This window comes from Peromyscus leucopus, chromosome 7, assembly GCF_004664715.2.
Source record: "Peromyscus leucopus breed LL Stock chromosome 7, UCI_PerLeu_2.1, whole genome shotgun sequence".
In the NCBI taxonomy this organism is placed as follows: domain Eukaryota; kingdom Metazoa; phylum Chordata; class Mammalia; order Rodentia; family Cricetidae; genus Peromyscus; species Peromyscus leucopus.
Window position 1 is genome coordinate 102998038 of NC_051069.1, and position 13902 is coordinate 103011939.

General features: G+C 48.8%; 1 protein-coding gene across 1 annotated transcript in view; it reads right to left on the reverse strand.

Annotated features, from left to right (window-relative positions):
* The window catches only part of Cmtm8 (CKLF like MARVEL transmembrane domain containing 8), a 57724-nt gene extending 44330 nt beyond the window's left edge, over window positions 1–13394 (reverse strand). Inside the window, exon 1 of the mRNA XM_028892997.2 lies at window positions 13047–13394. Coding sequence (XP_028748830.1) covers window positions 13047–13193 — 147 coding nt within the window. The 5' untranslated portion in view covers window positions 13194–13394. The remainder of the gene's footprint in view (window positions 1–13046) is intronic.
* Window positions 13395–13902: the final 508 nt, after the last annotated feature.

A 13902-nucleotide genomic window follows, 5' to 3' on the forward strand; every position in this document is an offset into this window, starting at 1 on the left:
TAATATTAGAGACAGAGTCTCACTATGTAGCTTTGGCTGGCCTTGAATTTGCTATGTAGACCAGGATGGTCTAGAACACACAGAGATCCACCTGCCTTTCGCCTTGGTTTTTTTTTTTTTTAGAGATGAGGACCGAACCCAGGGCAATCCCCAACCCCACAACAATTCTTTTTCTTTTTCTTTCTTTCTTTTTTTTGGGGGGTGGGGATTGAGACAGAGTTTCTCTGTGTAGTTTTGGTGCTGTCCTGGATCTTGCTCTGTAGACCAGGCTGGCCTCGAACTCACAGAGATCCGTCTGGCTCTGCCTCCCTAATGCTGGGATTAAAGGCATGCGCCACCACCACTCAGCTTCACCTTGTATCTTAAGACAGGCTTGCATTGGCCTGGAGCCTGCCAAGTAGGCTAGGCTGCCTGGTGTGGGAGCCCCAGGGATCCATGTGTCTGCCTCCCTCTGTGCTGAGGTGATACATGCACACCACAGTACCCAGCTTTTTACATGGGTCCTGGGGATCTGAACTTGGGTCCTCAAACTTGCTTGATGAGCTCTTAACTCTTCTCAGCCACACTCCCCTGGTCTTAACTTCCCAGTCTTCAGAACCATGGGAAATAAATTCCCATTTTTCATGAATTAACGGTTTAGATGTTCTGTTACACAGCACACACCTCAAAAACCTAGGTGGCATATGGTTAATTGTCTTACTATTCTTTAAGCTGTGTATGCTTATTAAAAAAAAAAAAAAAAAAAAACACCAAACTTTATTTTGTTGATTGTGGTGGCACATGCCTTTAATCCCAACACTCAGAAGACAGTGGAAGGTAGATCTGAGTTCCAGGACAGCCTGGTCTAGATAGCAAGTTCCAGGCCAGTGAGAGCTATACAGTGAGACTAAGTCTCAAAACAGTAAAAACAAATGCCAACCAAAATGGGAAAAAAATTACAACTCCCAAACCAAAACCTTTTTAAAATTATTGCTATTGTTTATGCATGTGGGTGTGTATAATGTGCACACACACACACACACACACACACACACACACACACGCCTCAGCACTTACGGACGTCAGAGGGCAATTTTGTGGTCATTTTCTTCAACTTAAAAACATTTTTTAAAGGCTTATTTATTCATTTGTTTGTTTGTTTATATGTGTGTCTGTGTGAGGATACCTGTGGAGTCCAGAAAAGATCTGATCCCTGAGCTGAGGTTACAGGTGGCTGTGAGCAACCAAATGTGGATTCTGGGAAAGAGTCCATTGAAAGAGCATTGAACACTCTTAACTGATGGCCATCTCTATCTCTCTATCTCTCTATCTCTCCAGACCCTCCTTCCACTTGTTAGTGGCTTCCATAGGTTGACTTAGGTCAACAGACTTGGCAGTGTGCTGGCTAGTTTAATATCAACTTGACGCATGCTATAGTCATTTGAGAGGAGGGAGCCTTGATTAAGAAAATGCCTCCATTGCTATAGAGTCTGCAAGACATTTTCTTAATTAGTGATTGATGTGGGAGGGCCCAGCCTATTATGGCTGCCATGCCTGGGTTCTATAAGAAAGCTGGATGAGCAAGACATGTGGAGCAAGCCAGTAAGCAGCATTTCTCCATGGCCTCTGCATCAGCCACTCCAGGTTCCTTGTGGTGGTATTGTGTTCCCCAAAATATTGTGCACCCTAATAAACTTTATCTGGGTTCAGAGACAGAACAGCCACTAGATACAAAGGCTAGAAAATGGTGGCACACACACCTTTAATCCTAGCACTCCAGAGGTAGAAATCCATCTGGGATCTCTGTGAGTTCAAGGCCACACTGGAAATGGCCAGGCATGGTGACACACTCCTTTAATCCCAGAAAAAGGAGCCTTTAATCAAAGGGAGTGATGGTAAAGGAAAGATATATAAGGCGTGAAGACCAGAAACTAGAAGCATTTGGCTGGTTAAGCTTTTAGGTTTTGAGCAGCAGAGTTCAGCTGAGAACCATTCGGATATGAGGATACAGAGGCTTCCAGTCTGAGGGAACAAGATCAGCTGAGGAATTGGCCAGGTGAGGTTAGCTGTGGCTTATTCTCTCTCTCTGACCATTCAGCATTTCACCCCAATACTTGACTCCGGGTTTGTTTTATTAATAAGACTCTCTAAGATTCATGCTACAGTTCCTGTCTTGACTTCCTTCAGTGAAGAACTGTGATGTGGAAGTGTAGATCAAATAAACCTTTTCCTCCCCAAGTTGCTTTGGTCATGGTGTTTATCACAGCATTAGTAACCCTAAGACAGGCAGCAAGTACCTTTTCCCTACTGAGCCATCCCACAGCCCCCGCCCCCATACTGATTATGTGTGTGTGTGTGTGTGTGTGTGTGTGTGTGCGTGTGTGTTTTAATGCTTTATGATATTCCAGATGAACAGGTAAAAGGAGGAGGCATCGAGCCAGATGTTGTATATCCCAGAATTTGGGAGGTGAAGGAGGGAAGATGAGGTGTTCAAGGCTAGCCTATGTATGCTACATGAAACTGTCTCAAGAAGTAGAAAGGCAGGAGGGTGGGGTAATCTTGCTCTGAGAGTGGAAAAGACAATACTACTGCCAATCAGGAATTAACACACAAATCAAGTCTGGAAGTGGGAAAGAAACACAAGTGGAATCTACTGACATTACCAGACTAACCTGTCTCCATTTTTCTCAATTCAATGTAATCAATAATAGAAATTAAAAAAAAAAATCAGCAATAGCTACCCGGCATATAAACATTAGGTCTTGATGTGAATAAGAAAGAAAAGGAAACCACCGGAAGTCCTAGAAGGCTAAAGGCCTTAGATCTAAGTGGGAGGGGAGTGTACATACACTGTGCTGTCTGCATCACATCACTCAGATGGCCTGAGCCAGAGTACAGGTCTGTCTCTACCCTATAGCCTCCGTCTGGGTTCAGGGTCAGCTCTTTGTTTGCTGTTTTTCGAGGGTTTTCTGTGTAACAGTCTGCTGTCCTGAACTCACTCTGTAGACCAGACTGGCCTCGAACTCACTGTATCCACCCACCTCTGCCTCCCAAGTGCTGGCATTAAAGGTGTGCGCCACCACTGCCTGGCTCAGGTGCCAGCTCTTTACCCAGACACTGGGGAGCCGGGCGGTGGTGGCGCACGCCTTTAATCCCAGCACTCGGGAGGCAGAGTCATGTGAATCTCTGTGAGTTCGAGGCCAGCCTGGGCTACAGAGCGAGATCCAGACAGGCACCACAACTACACAAAGAAACCCTGTCTCAACCCCCGCCCCCCCAAATGCAGACACTGGGGATTTGAACTCATCTTCATGCTTGCACAGCAAGCTCTCTGAGCCACACTGACCCCCCCCACCGACTATTCAACATAGCTACTGTAGATAGACATCCTCAAACATCTCCAACTCTAAGGGAATGCTTTGCCGGCGAGACAGAAAACAGAGCCACAGGCTGTCTCCCTCTAAGGCAAACCTGGGCCCGAGGACTGTAAGACCAGCATTCCCCTCTTGACTGCAGCCACAGTGATGGCCACCCAGGAGCGTCTGCTTCTAGGGGCCCCTTCAAGCCTGCTCAAGGCTAGTACTTCCGGTCGAGACTTATTCTCTACAGTGATCTCAGACACCGATAGAGATCTCATGTTGCAGCCTTTAAAGCCATAATTTCAAAAATTCTGTGCTGCCTCCAGCTGTTTCTAGAAACAAGGCAGATTTTTAAATAAATACAGCTATCTTTCTTCTGAATTATTGTCCCCCCTAAGACGGAACTTCTTATAATTAGATTTGGGATATGGGAAGGAAAGAGCGGGTGAGATAAGAAACAAGGTTGTTTCTCAGCACAGGTCATTAAGCTCAGACCTCTGGAAAATCAACCACCCCGAGGTTTTTCAGGATTTCTTTGGCTCAAGCCTTACAGGACTGAAGTTGATGTAATCTTTCCACTGGACTGCAAAGTCGAATCATTCACAACCGTAGCTAGATCATTCTATTAATCTTTTACAAAGTCTAAATAAACTCAGCGTGGTAAAATAAGCAGGTCTCTCAGTTTCTTACTGTGGTTTTTAACCTTTAAGATTCTTAGCAGGACAGTGGTGGTGCACACCTGTGATCCCAGCACTCAGGAGGAAGAGGCAGGTGAATCTCTGTGAGTTCAAGGCCAGCCTGTTACAGAGTGAATTCCAGAATAGCTAGAGCTGTTAGATAGAGAAACCTGTCTAGGGCGGGGGAGATTCTTTAATGTTATAATCCTGCTAGGTGTGGTGGTTGGAATCCTAGCACTTGGGAGGCTGAGGCTAAGATGGACAGCTGAAGCCTGGGCTACACAAGGAGACTTCATCTCAAAAACAAAGGACTGGAGGTGTAGCTCTGTTGGTAGATTGTTTGCCTAGCATACTGAGGTTCAGTCCACAGCATCATGTGAATCAGGTGTGGTGGTACATGCCGGTAATCCCAGCAATCGGGAGCCGAATCATCATTGCTACAAGGTGAGCTGAAGCCAGCCTGCGATACAAGAGGCACTGTCACTAATAAACAAATATGCGCCCCCGCCACGAAGCACAGTTCACATTAGAGATGCTGAGTCTATGCCTAGGTAGGCAGCTTGTCAACAAGTGCTGGGACAACTGGACAGGTGTATGTAAAAGACTCAAGTGAAATAACTTTTTTCCCCTCCAGGATAGGGTTTCTCTGTGTAGTTTTGGTGCTTGTCCTGGAGTCTCTCTTGGTCAGACTCACAGAGATCCGCCTGGCTCTGCCTCTCGAGTGCTGGGATTAAAGGTGTGCCAACACTGCACTGCCTGGCTCTGAAGTGAAATCTTAACCATAAAAAAAGCATAAAACGAATTCGGAATAAACACAGCAGTGAATGCCTATGACTTAATTAGGTAAAGATTTCCTGGAAATGACAAAATGCACATACAACAAAATGAAAACCCGGGGGCTGGAGAGACGGCTCAGTAATTACCAGCACTGGCTGCTCTTGCAGAGGATCCAGGTTCAGTTCCCAGCACCCACAAGGTGGCTCAAACCACCTGTAACTCCACTTCCAGGGGCTCTGCACCTTCTTCTGACCTCTGCAGGCACCATGCATAGACAAGGTGCACACACATACATACACAAAACACTCATACACATAAAATAAAAAGAACTAAACCTGTAAGAATAAAAGAAGGAAAAACTGGATTTCATCCCAATAAGCAGTGCATGTATGTTAAAGAACACTATCAAGAAAAGTGAAAAACAAAACAAAAACAATATCAACTCATAGCATGGGAGAAAAGTTTTCAAGGTGTGGAGCTGTTGAGGAATTTATAGCAGGTTACAGAGAGAACTCAGGATAAAAAGCAAACCAGGTCTGGGGAAACAGATCAAGTCGGTAAAACGCTTACTTTGTAAGCTCTCAGACAGGGTTTCTCTGTGTAGCTCTGGCTTTCCTGCAACTCACTTGTAGACCAGGCTGGCCTCGAACTCACAGAGATCTGCCTGCCTCTGCTGGGATTAAAGGCATTTGCTATAGGGATTTATATTTTTTTTTTTGGGGGGGGGAGCCTACTGTGGTAATGCTTGCTTATAATCCCAGGGCTGGGGAGGCAGAGATTGGAGGATTCCTGGGCATCAGTGGCCATCAGGCTAGCCTGTTATACAAGCTCCAGGCCAAAGAGGGACCCTGTTTCCAAACCAGGAGGACATTAGAAGTTGTACACACTCATGGCATGTTCACCCCCCACAACGACATGCACATCCACATATGTGCACACAAACACACACACAAATTTTTTTTTTTTTTTTTTTTTTTTTTTTTTTTTTTTTTTTTTTCGAGACAGGTTTCTCTGTGTAGCTTTGCGCTTTCTGACTCACTTGTAGCCAGCTCCTCGAACTCACAGAATCACCTGCCTGCCCCGAGTGCTGGGATTAAAGGCGTGCGCCACCAACGCCCGGCCACAAATTATTTTTTAAATTAGCAAAGGATTTAAATAGACATTTCTCAAAAAACCACACACACACACACACACACACACACACACACACACACACGACAAAAAGACACAGGAAGATTGCTCAGGGAGTTTGGTCTGCAGGGAAAAGCAAACCAAACCCACAATGGTGGATCGCTTCACACCCAGCAGGATGACTAGAAAGAATGAATGCCCTTGGTGAGCAACGAAAGCCTCATAGCCTGGATGGACAGCAGGCAACCCGGCAGCTTTGGAAACAGTCTACTGAGTCTCAAGACATTAATCCGAGTCACCTCATGTGATTCCATTTCTTTAGCTAAATGCCCCAAAGAATAAGCAAAACAAACAACAAAACCTTGTCTTTTACAGAAGTTTGTCCGTTAAGGTTTACTGTCATATTCATAATGGTTAAAATATGGGAGCAGCTCAAATGTCTGCCAACTGGTGAATGCATAAACCAAATCATGTACACATCAATGGGTGGAGCAGCATTTGACTACAGAAATAATAAAATACTCAGACACTCCACAGAATGGTTGTATCTTGACATCTGTTGGTGTGTATGTGTGTGTGTTTTATACATGTTTATGCATGTACACATGCCCATGGGTACACATGTAGAAGCCAGAGGATGATTTCCGATGTCCTCCTCCATTGCTCTACACCCTTTTTTTTTTTTTTTTTTTTTTTTTTGAGACAGGGTCTCTCATTGGACCTGGAGCTCATCAGCTGGCCAGTAAGCTTGTCGATCCACTTGTCTCCACCCCCTAGCACTGGGGTTACAGGCGCGTGCCACCTCACCCAGCTTTTTATGAGGAGCTGGGGATCCGAACTCAGACCCTCATGCTTGTGAAACAAGCATTTTGTAGACTGCATGGATGATTCTAGGAAGCATGACGCTCAATGACAGCCTTTGAAGAGTAAGGGCTCCATTTATCCGTAATGTGTAGAGCAGGCAAACCCACCAAGAAGGAAAGTGGGTTAATGATTCCCCCAGGCAGACAAATGGCAAGAATGGGGAGTGACTGCCAGCAGGTACAATGCTCTTTAATGAGGTGAAGTTCCAATTAGCTAATGGGGACAATGTGTCCAAACCTATAATCATCTATGGTCCCCTGAATTGTATACCTTATAAAAGGTCAACTTTACAAATGAGTTAGATCTCAGTAAAGCTAAACCTGGTCACAAAATCATGGCCAGGGAGGACATGACCCCTCCCGCTCCTCCCCAGGGGGGACACTATCGTTATTTTGCTAAATGGACATGGTATCATACTTTCTAAATATTTCTGTTTGTACCCACAGATTAGTGCTGTCCTCCTCAGCCTGGGCCCGGGAGCCTTCTGTTTGCAGTGAGTGGTGGTTAATGCAGAGACTCATAACTGGTCAGAGTGCCGTGACTAAGTGACTAGTTGAATGCTTTACCCTACGTGGCACGTCTGTATCACCCCTTCTAAGGCTCACGTACAGCAGGAGGGGCAGGAAGTAAGAGCCCGAGGATGGGGATATGCAACGCAACTGCTGGACCCACAAACTCACAGCAGCTGTGGCTACTTGCTTGAGACCTGCCCAAGACCCCACCCCTCCCTAAAGAGCCACAGGTGCTGGGGAGGGGAGGCCTAGTCCTCAGTAAGTCAATAATCCCTTACCCCTGCTCCCACAGGCACCCCTTATGAAGCGCATGACCACCATGGCCTCATTCTTTAAAATGGATTCTAAGTACTCTAAGAGTAAAACGACCCATATTCTTTCCTGTAACTTGCTCTATAGACCAGGCTGCCCTAGAACTCAGAGATCTGCCTACCTCTGCCTCCCAAGGGCTGGGATCAAAGGCGCGCACCACCACCTGGCCAGAGAGATTCATTTAGCTTTAAGGATGTTTGTTAAAATGTTGCTCAAAGCCAGGCAGTGGTGGTGCACACCTTTAATTCCAGCACTAGGGAGCAGAGGCAGAGGCAGGCGGATCTCTGAGGGTTCAAGGACAGCCTGATTTACAGAGTGAGTTCCAGGACAGTCAAGGCTATACAGAGAAACCCTGTCTCGAAAAACAAACAAAAACGTTGTTCAAAGAAGGAAACAAGCACATTTACAACAGCAGGAGTCTGGATGGTTCTGGGACAGTATGTGATCATAAAGAATGGAGTAAGCAGGGCCTAGAGAGTTGGTTAAGGGGTTAATTAGGAGCAAGGCTGCTCTTGCATCCACACGGCCACTCACAACTATCTGTAACTCCAGTTCCAGGGGACCTAACTCTGTTTTGGCTTCCTCAGGCACCAGGCACACATGTGGTGTCTAAATACCCATGCAGGCAGAACACCCATGCACATAAAATAATAAAATAAATAAATATTTTTTAAAAAGACAAAAGTAAGTTGGTCAGGGAGGTAGGAATTATATAATAACGGATGCTTTTTAAAAAAATGGAATAGCGTAAGGGGGACACATGCCTTTATTCCTAATCCCCAAACTCATGAGGCAGGCACAGGTGCATCTCTTGTATTTCTAGGCAAGCCTGGTCAACATAGTGAGTTTCAGTGTAGCCAGGGCTACATGGTGAGACCCTGTCTCACAAAACAAGGAAAATAAAAAAGCTGGGGGGAATAAGTGAATGAAGAAAAGAAAGAAAGAAAGAAAGAAAGAAAGAAAGAAAGAAAGAAAAAGAGGAATAAGAGGGAGCAAATGTGACCAAAGTACATGATACACTATTGTGAAAGAATAAAAATTTAAGAATACACGCAGCAGGTTGGGAAGATGTCTGAGTGCTTAAGAGCACCTGCTGCTCTCGCAGGGGACTATAACCCAGTTCCCAGCACCCACACTGGATGGCTCACACCTGCCTGTAACTTCAGCTCCAGGAGAGCTGACGCCTCTAGCTTCTGAGGGCACCTGCACTCATGTGCACAAACCCATTCACAGACAGGTGAATACACCTGACTAAAAATAAAATAATCTTAAAAAAAAAAAAAAAAGGAATGGGGCTAATCACATGAAAAAAGGTATTCAGTGTCAGCAAGAAACAGGACATGTGCTCACTTACAGAGATTAGCATGGTCCTGCACAAAGATGACAACACAGATTTGTGAAGCATTCCACATTGGAAGGAAGGAAGGGAGAAAGGAAGGAAAGGAGGAAAGAAGGAAGGAAAGAGAGAGAGAGAAAGAAAGGAAGGAAGGAAGGAAGGAAGGAAGGGAGAAAGGAAGGAAAGGAGGAAAGAAGGAAGGAGAGAGAAGAAGAGAGAGAGAAGAAAGAGAGAGAGAGAGAAAGAAAGAAAGAAAGAGAGAGAGAAAGAAAGAAAGGCCTGCTCGGATGAAGTAATCTGAACAGAGCTGGACACCGGTGTTATTGGGAAAGCCGGGTACAAGAACACTGCAGAGATGTGGAAGCAGGGGAAACGAACAGGTATGGAAGCCAGAGCAAACAGCGGATGGGGAGAACTGCCAGCCAGACGGCTGGGCAGACAGGAATCCTGGGGCACAGGTGCCTAGATCCAGTCTCTTCTCACGCTGTCTCACTGGATAAAACAAGAGCACATGAGAGCCAGCACAGCGGTCCTTCTGTGTCCCCGGTCAGCCTCTTGGGTGAGAGCAGGGCGAATCTGGGAGACAAACAGCAGGGCAGCCTGGATGGTCGCTGTATTAGCTGCTCTCTTCATGCTGAGACAGAGGAAAGCAACTCAGGGAGGAGGAGTCTGGTTGGGCTCACAGCTCCGGGGTACAGTGCATTATGGGGACAGAAGCGGGAGGCAGCAGTGTGCACTGCGTCCATAGTCAGGAAGCAGGGAGTGCATGCTAGTGCTCAGCTCGCTTTCGCCATTTCATTCAGTCAGGGGTCCCACCCCAGGGAGGCCGCTGCTACAGTCAGGGGGAGTTTTGCCATCACCATTAACCCAATCTAGAAACTTCCTCACAGACAAGCACAGAGGCCTGTCTCCCAGGTGATTAATTCCTGTCAAGCGGACAACCCATTAACCACCAGGGCCCCAGCAAGAGTCGTTGATGGGGCTACATTTTCTAAAAATTATGGATAAGTAGCGTACTCTTAAGAAATTCCAGAACATACCCTAAGAGGTAAATAATGGTTCACCAAGAGTGCTTACCCACGAACAGTAGGCCCACAGCAGGTCTTTGTGCTGGAACTATCCCACACATTTCAAGATGTTTGGCATCCCTAGCCTGCGTGGGGCACTAGCCAAGCAGTAGAACCCCCTGCATTATAGCAATCACACTTCAAGATGCTCCCCACTTACAGATGAGGAGGGGCACCGTGCCTGGGAAGAACCACCGTGGGGAGCAGCAGTTCATCCTTTCAGAGTTTCTTTTTTCTCTGATTTTTCCGAAGAGACCTCTGTGAAGTGGAAATTGCTCAGGAGCTGACAAGATGGTGCCTTAGACCCTGGCCCTGAGTCCACCCAATCTGTGCTTCCTCAGCCAAGTTTGCTTGTGACAGCGCAGGAAATAAAGGGGACTTATCGTTATGACATGGATGCCATAATTCATTTGAAAGCCACCAATAATAGGAAGGATTCAATTAGCTGAGATTGTTGCAATCACCTTGATTCTGTTTCAAGTGCTTGTAATAGTTACAAGATTGCAGCATCCTACAATTCGCAGGTCAAGTAGCCCGGCTGTTACTAGCTTGTAATAAAACTGTAAAAGGAAAGAAACCCCTATAATTTGGTTTCAACATAAGAGTTACCATGACACAGCCTTGAGTGTCAGGTTGAGCGGCGGCCCCTCCCTCCTCCCCAAGAGGCCAGACAAGCAATTTGAATGACAGATGCTGGGAAATGGGGTTTGCTCCCTATTGTTTCATATTTATTTATTTATTTATTTATTTTGATTTTTTTGAGTCAGGGTTTCTCTGTGTAGTCCCAGCTGTCCTGGAACTCCTGTAGAGCAGGCTGGCTTTGAACTCAGAGATCCACCTGCCTTTGCCTCTGCCTCCCAAGTGCTGGGATTAAAGGTGTGTGCCATCCCCTAGCTCAAGGGTTATTTGACTTTTAAAACAGGCACAGTTAGCTCTGTTCAACAAAGGCAGGTACTGATTGGGGAGATGGCTCAGTGGATAAAGAGCCTGCTGCCCAAATATAAGGACCTGAGTTTGGATCCCCCAGCACCCATGAAAAATCTGGGTGTGGTGGTATGCACCTATAACGCCAGTGTTCAGGGTTTGGATCCCAAAGGCTCACCAAATGTCCGGGTTCAGTGAGAGATTCTGTCTCAGAAAAGAAGGTGGAGGGCTGGTAAGAGGGCTCCGTGGACAAAGGCATTTGCCTCCAAGCCCGACAACTTGCTTTCAATCCAAGGACCCACATAGAGGAGAGAATCGACTGTCATGTCTTCTGACCTCCACACGCACCCCCAGCCCAATAAAGGAGGGGAATAGAGGAAGACACTTCCGTGTCACTCCTCGGCCTCCACAAGTGCCGAGATGATCGAGCATCCTCACACATGCCCATGCACACATACTGAGGACGGTTTTATTTACAAGGGTTCCCATCTTTCTCAAAAAGCTCATCGCAATCTAGAGACCCATGGCAACTCATCAACAGTAGTTATTTCTAGTGTTGGGATGACTGGTCCTTTACGTTTCTTCTTTTGCTCTTATATTTTCTGAAAAAGTATGCAACAGGAGCACGTGGGTTGTAAATCAGAAACCAGGAAGTGGTGGTGGTCCAGGCCCACCGCCAGAAGCCCCCCGCCCCCCAGCTCCGTCACCTGAGCGGTTTGTTTGCTCTGCAGAAGCAGGAGAGCTTGCCAACTCCTTCACTCACACAGCAAATATTTGTTGAGCTCTTTAACGCCAGGCCTTGCGCGGCGACTCCAATACTTTCGGCTATTTCTTACGGCTGCAGATATCCTCAGGGCTGGCTGGGCCAGCCACTTGGGAAATGAGCTAAGCCAACACTTCCCAACTTTCTGTGCAAGGGGACCACTGGGAAAGTGACTCACTGAGTTTGGGATCTGAGACTGTGGCGCCAGCAAGCTCCCAGGATCCATTCAGGTGTTGCTGAAGGCTTCTCAGAGGGTCCACCCAAGTCCTCAGCCACTCTACACCACGATCACCGCCCCCGCCTCCCCCGCACCCTCCACTTTCATAGGGGCTAGATTTCAATTCCACAGAAGGGGATCCCCTGTTAGACAGTGTAGTCGAATCTCCTTAGTAGGTAAGAGCAGAGACCAAGAAAAGGGCAGGCATGGATTTGAATCTCAGCTCCACCACCCACGGGGAGGCTTCACTCCTCCCCTTCTCTGGGCCTCGGTTTCCTCACGTGTAAAAGGAGCTTCCTGCAACCACCTTCACAAGGGAGCGTTGCAGGGACTACACGAACTCGGACGCTCCTTCAGGACTTGACACCCTGGCAGAGGGCGAAGACAATAGACAGTGGCCGCCACTCATTGTCAACGCAACTCCAGGCGGAAGGCCCGGCTTCCAAGGGAGAGAATGCGCAAGCCCTGCCCCCTCCCAGGCACGTGCCCAGCCCCCACCAGGATGTGCTCCGGTAAGGTACAGCAGCCCTTAGGTTCTCCAAGAGGCTGGGATTCTTGGAATTTGTTCAGGGAAATTTTCTTGATTCATCTCCATCTGACTACAGGAGGATAATTACGAAAATGAATTTTTCCCCTTTATAACTAACATTAGGGAAATATTTAGAGCTGGGGGCGCGGTTCAGTGGTAGAGCATCGGCCTAGCACGTGAGACTCTGGGTTGCAACCCAGCACTGTGGAGGGGTCAGTTTGAGAAAAGCTTTGTTTTCAGGGACCCATGCACGTGTACATCAGGTGAGGGAGGCCCTAGGTATTCCAGACACCCAAGATCAATAAAAGCCCACTGAGTATCCAGCTCCCGGGATAGGCCACCATCCTCGAAAGAAAACAGCAAGCTGGGAAGCCTCCCACAGCAGACATCCTGAGGGTCACGACCGTCGGTCCCCAAGAGAGTGCAAGGCGCAAGAACCTGGATGTGAGTTTTGCACTTTACAAAGACATCGAGGCTGAGCTCAAGAGCGTTCCCGGAGCCCGCGGGAAGACCGGAGCCAGCTCGGTGGGCGGAGCTGGAGGCGCGCGAGCTAGCCGGGTCCACCTGCCTCCCACGGCCCGACCCGGTCCGACACTCACGATCTCGGCCACAATCAGGAGTCCCGGCACGGTGCGGAGGAACTCTCGGTCGTAGGCGAAGCTGCTGCTGGTGGTGGAGAAGTTCTCTGCGAAGGAGCTGGCGGTGGTGGTGACCGTGTGCGAGCGCGCGCGCTGCGATTCTTCCATCGTCGCGCCCGAAGCTGGCCCGGGTCCCCGGGGACCCTACCCCCACCCAGCGAGCTCCCTGGGCCCAGGGTCGCCGGCCAGGGACAGGGAATCGCGGCCGGCGGGTGGCGGGCGCGCCGGGGTGGTCTCCGGGGTCAGGCCCGCGAGTGTCCCCACTCGTCGGCGCGCGCGCTCCGGAGCTCCGCGGGGACCCGGCAGCGGGATCGCTGGCAACCGGTGGCTGCGGGAGGCGGGGGAGGGGAGGAGAGGGGAGGGGCGTAGACGGGGCGGTGGGGGCGGGCACTCGGGGACCTCCCCGCGGGGGCGCAGCCGCGCGGCCATTGCACCTGTCGCCCGGGGACTGAGAGCTCGCAGGGGTGCAGGGACGCGCAAAGGGAACGCTAAGAGTGAGCGACACCTCCTAGTCGCACCCCTCCTCTCTCCGGCCACAACCAGGCTCCGCCCACCTAGGGCCACGGAGCTCAGACCTGCTTCCTCCCACCTGGCCGGACTGGCAGCAGGGCCTCTTAAGGAAACCCGGGCCTCTAGGGACGTGGCGGCTCCGGGACTCAGACAGCCAGGCGGATGGGGGAGGGAGGCCGTAATTGTGATCCAACCGGACCTTAGACCCGGGATCGATGCGAGGCCGCTTGGACAGTGGACAGTTCTCAGGCCCTCCGCTGCAGCCGCCGAAAGCCGGGTGCTGTTTCCTGTCCCTCCTGTCTGGAAC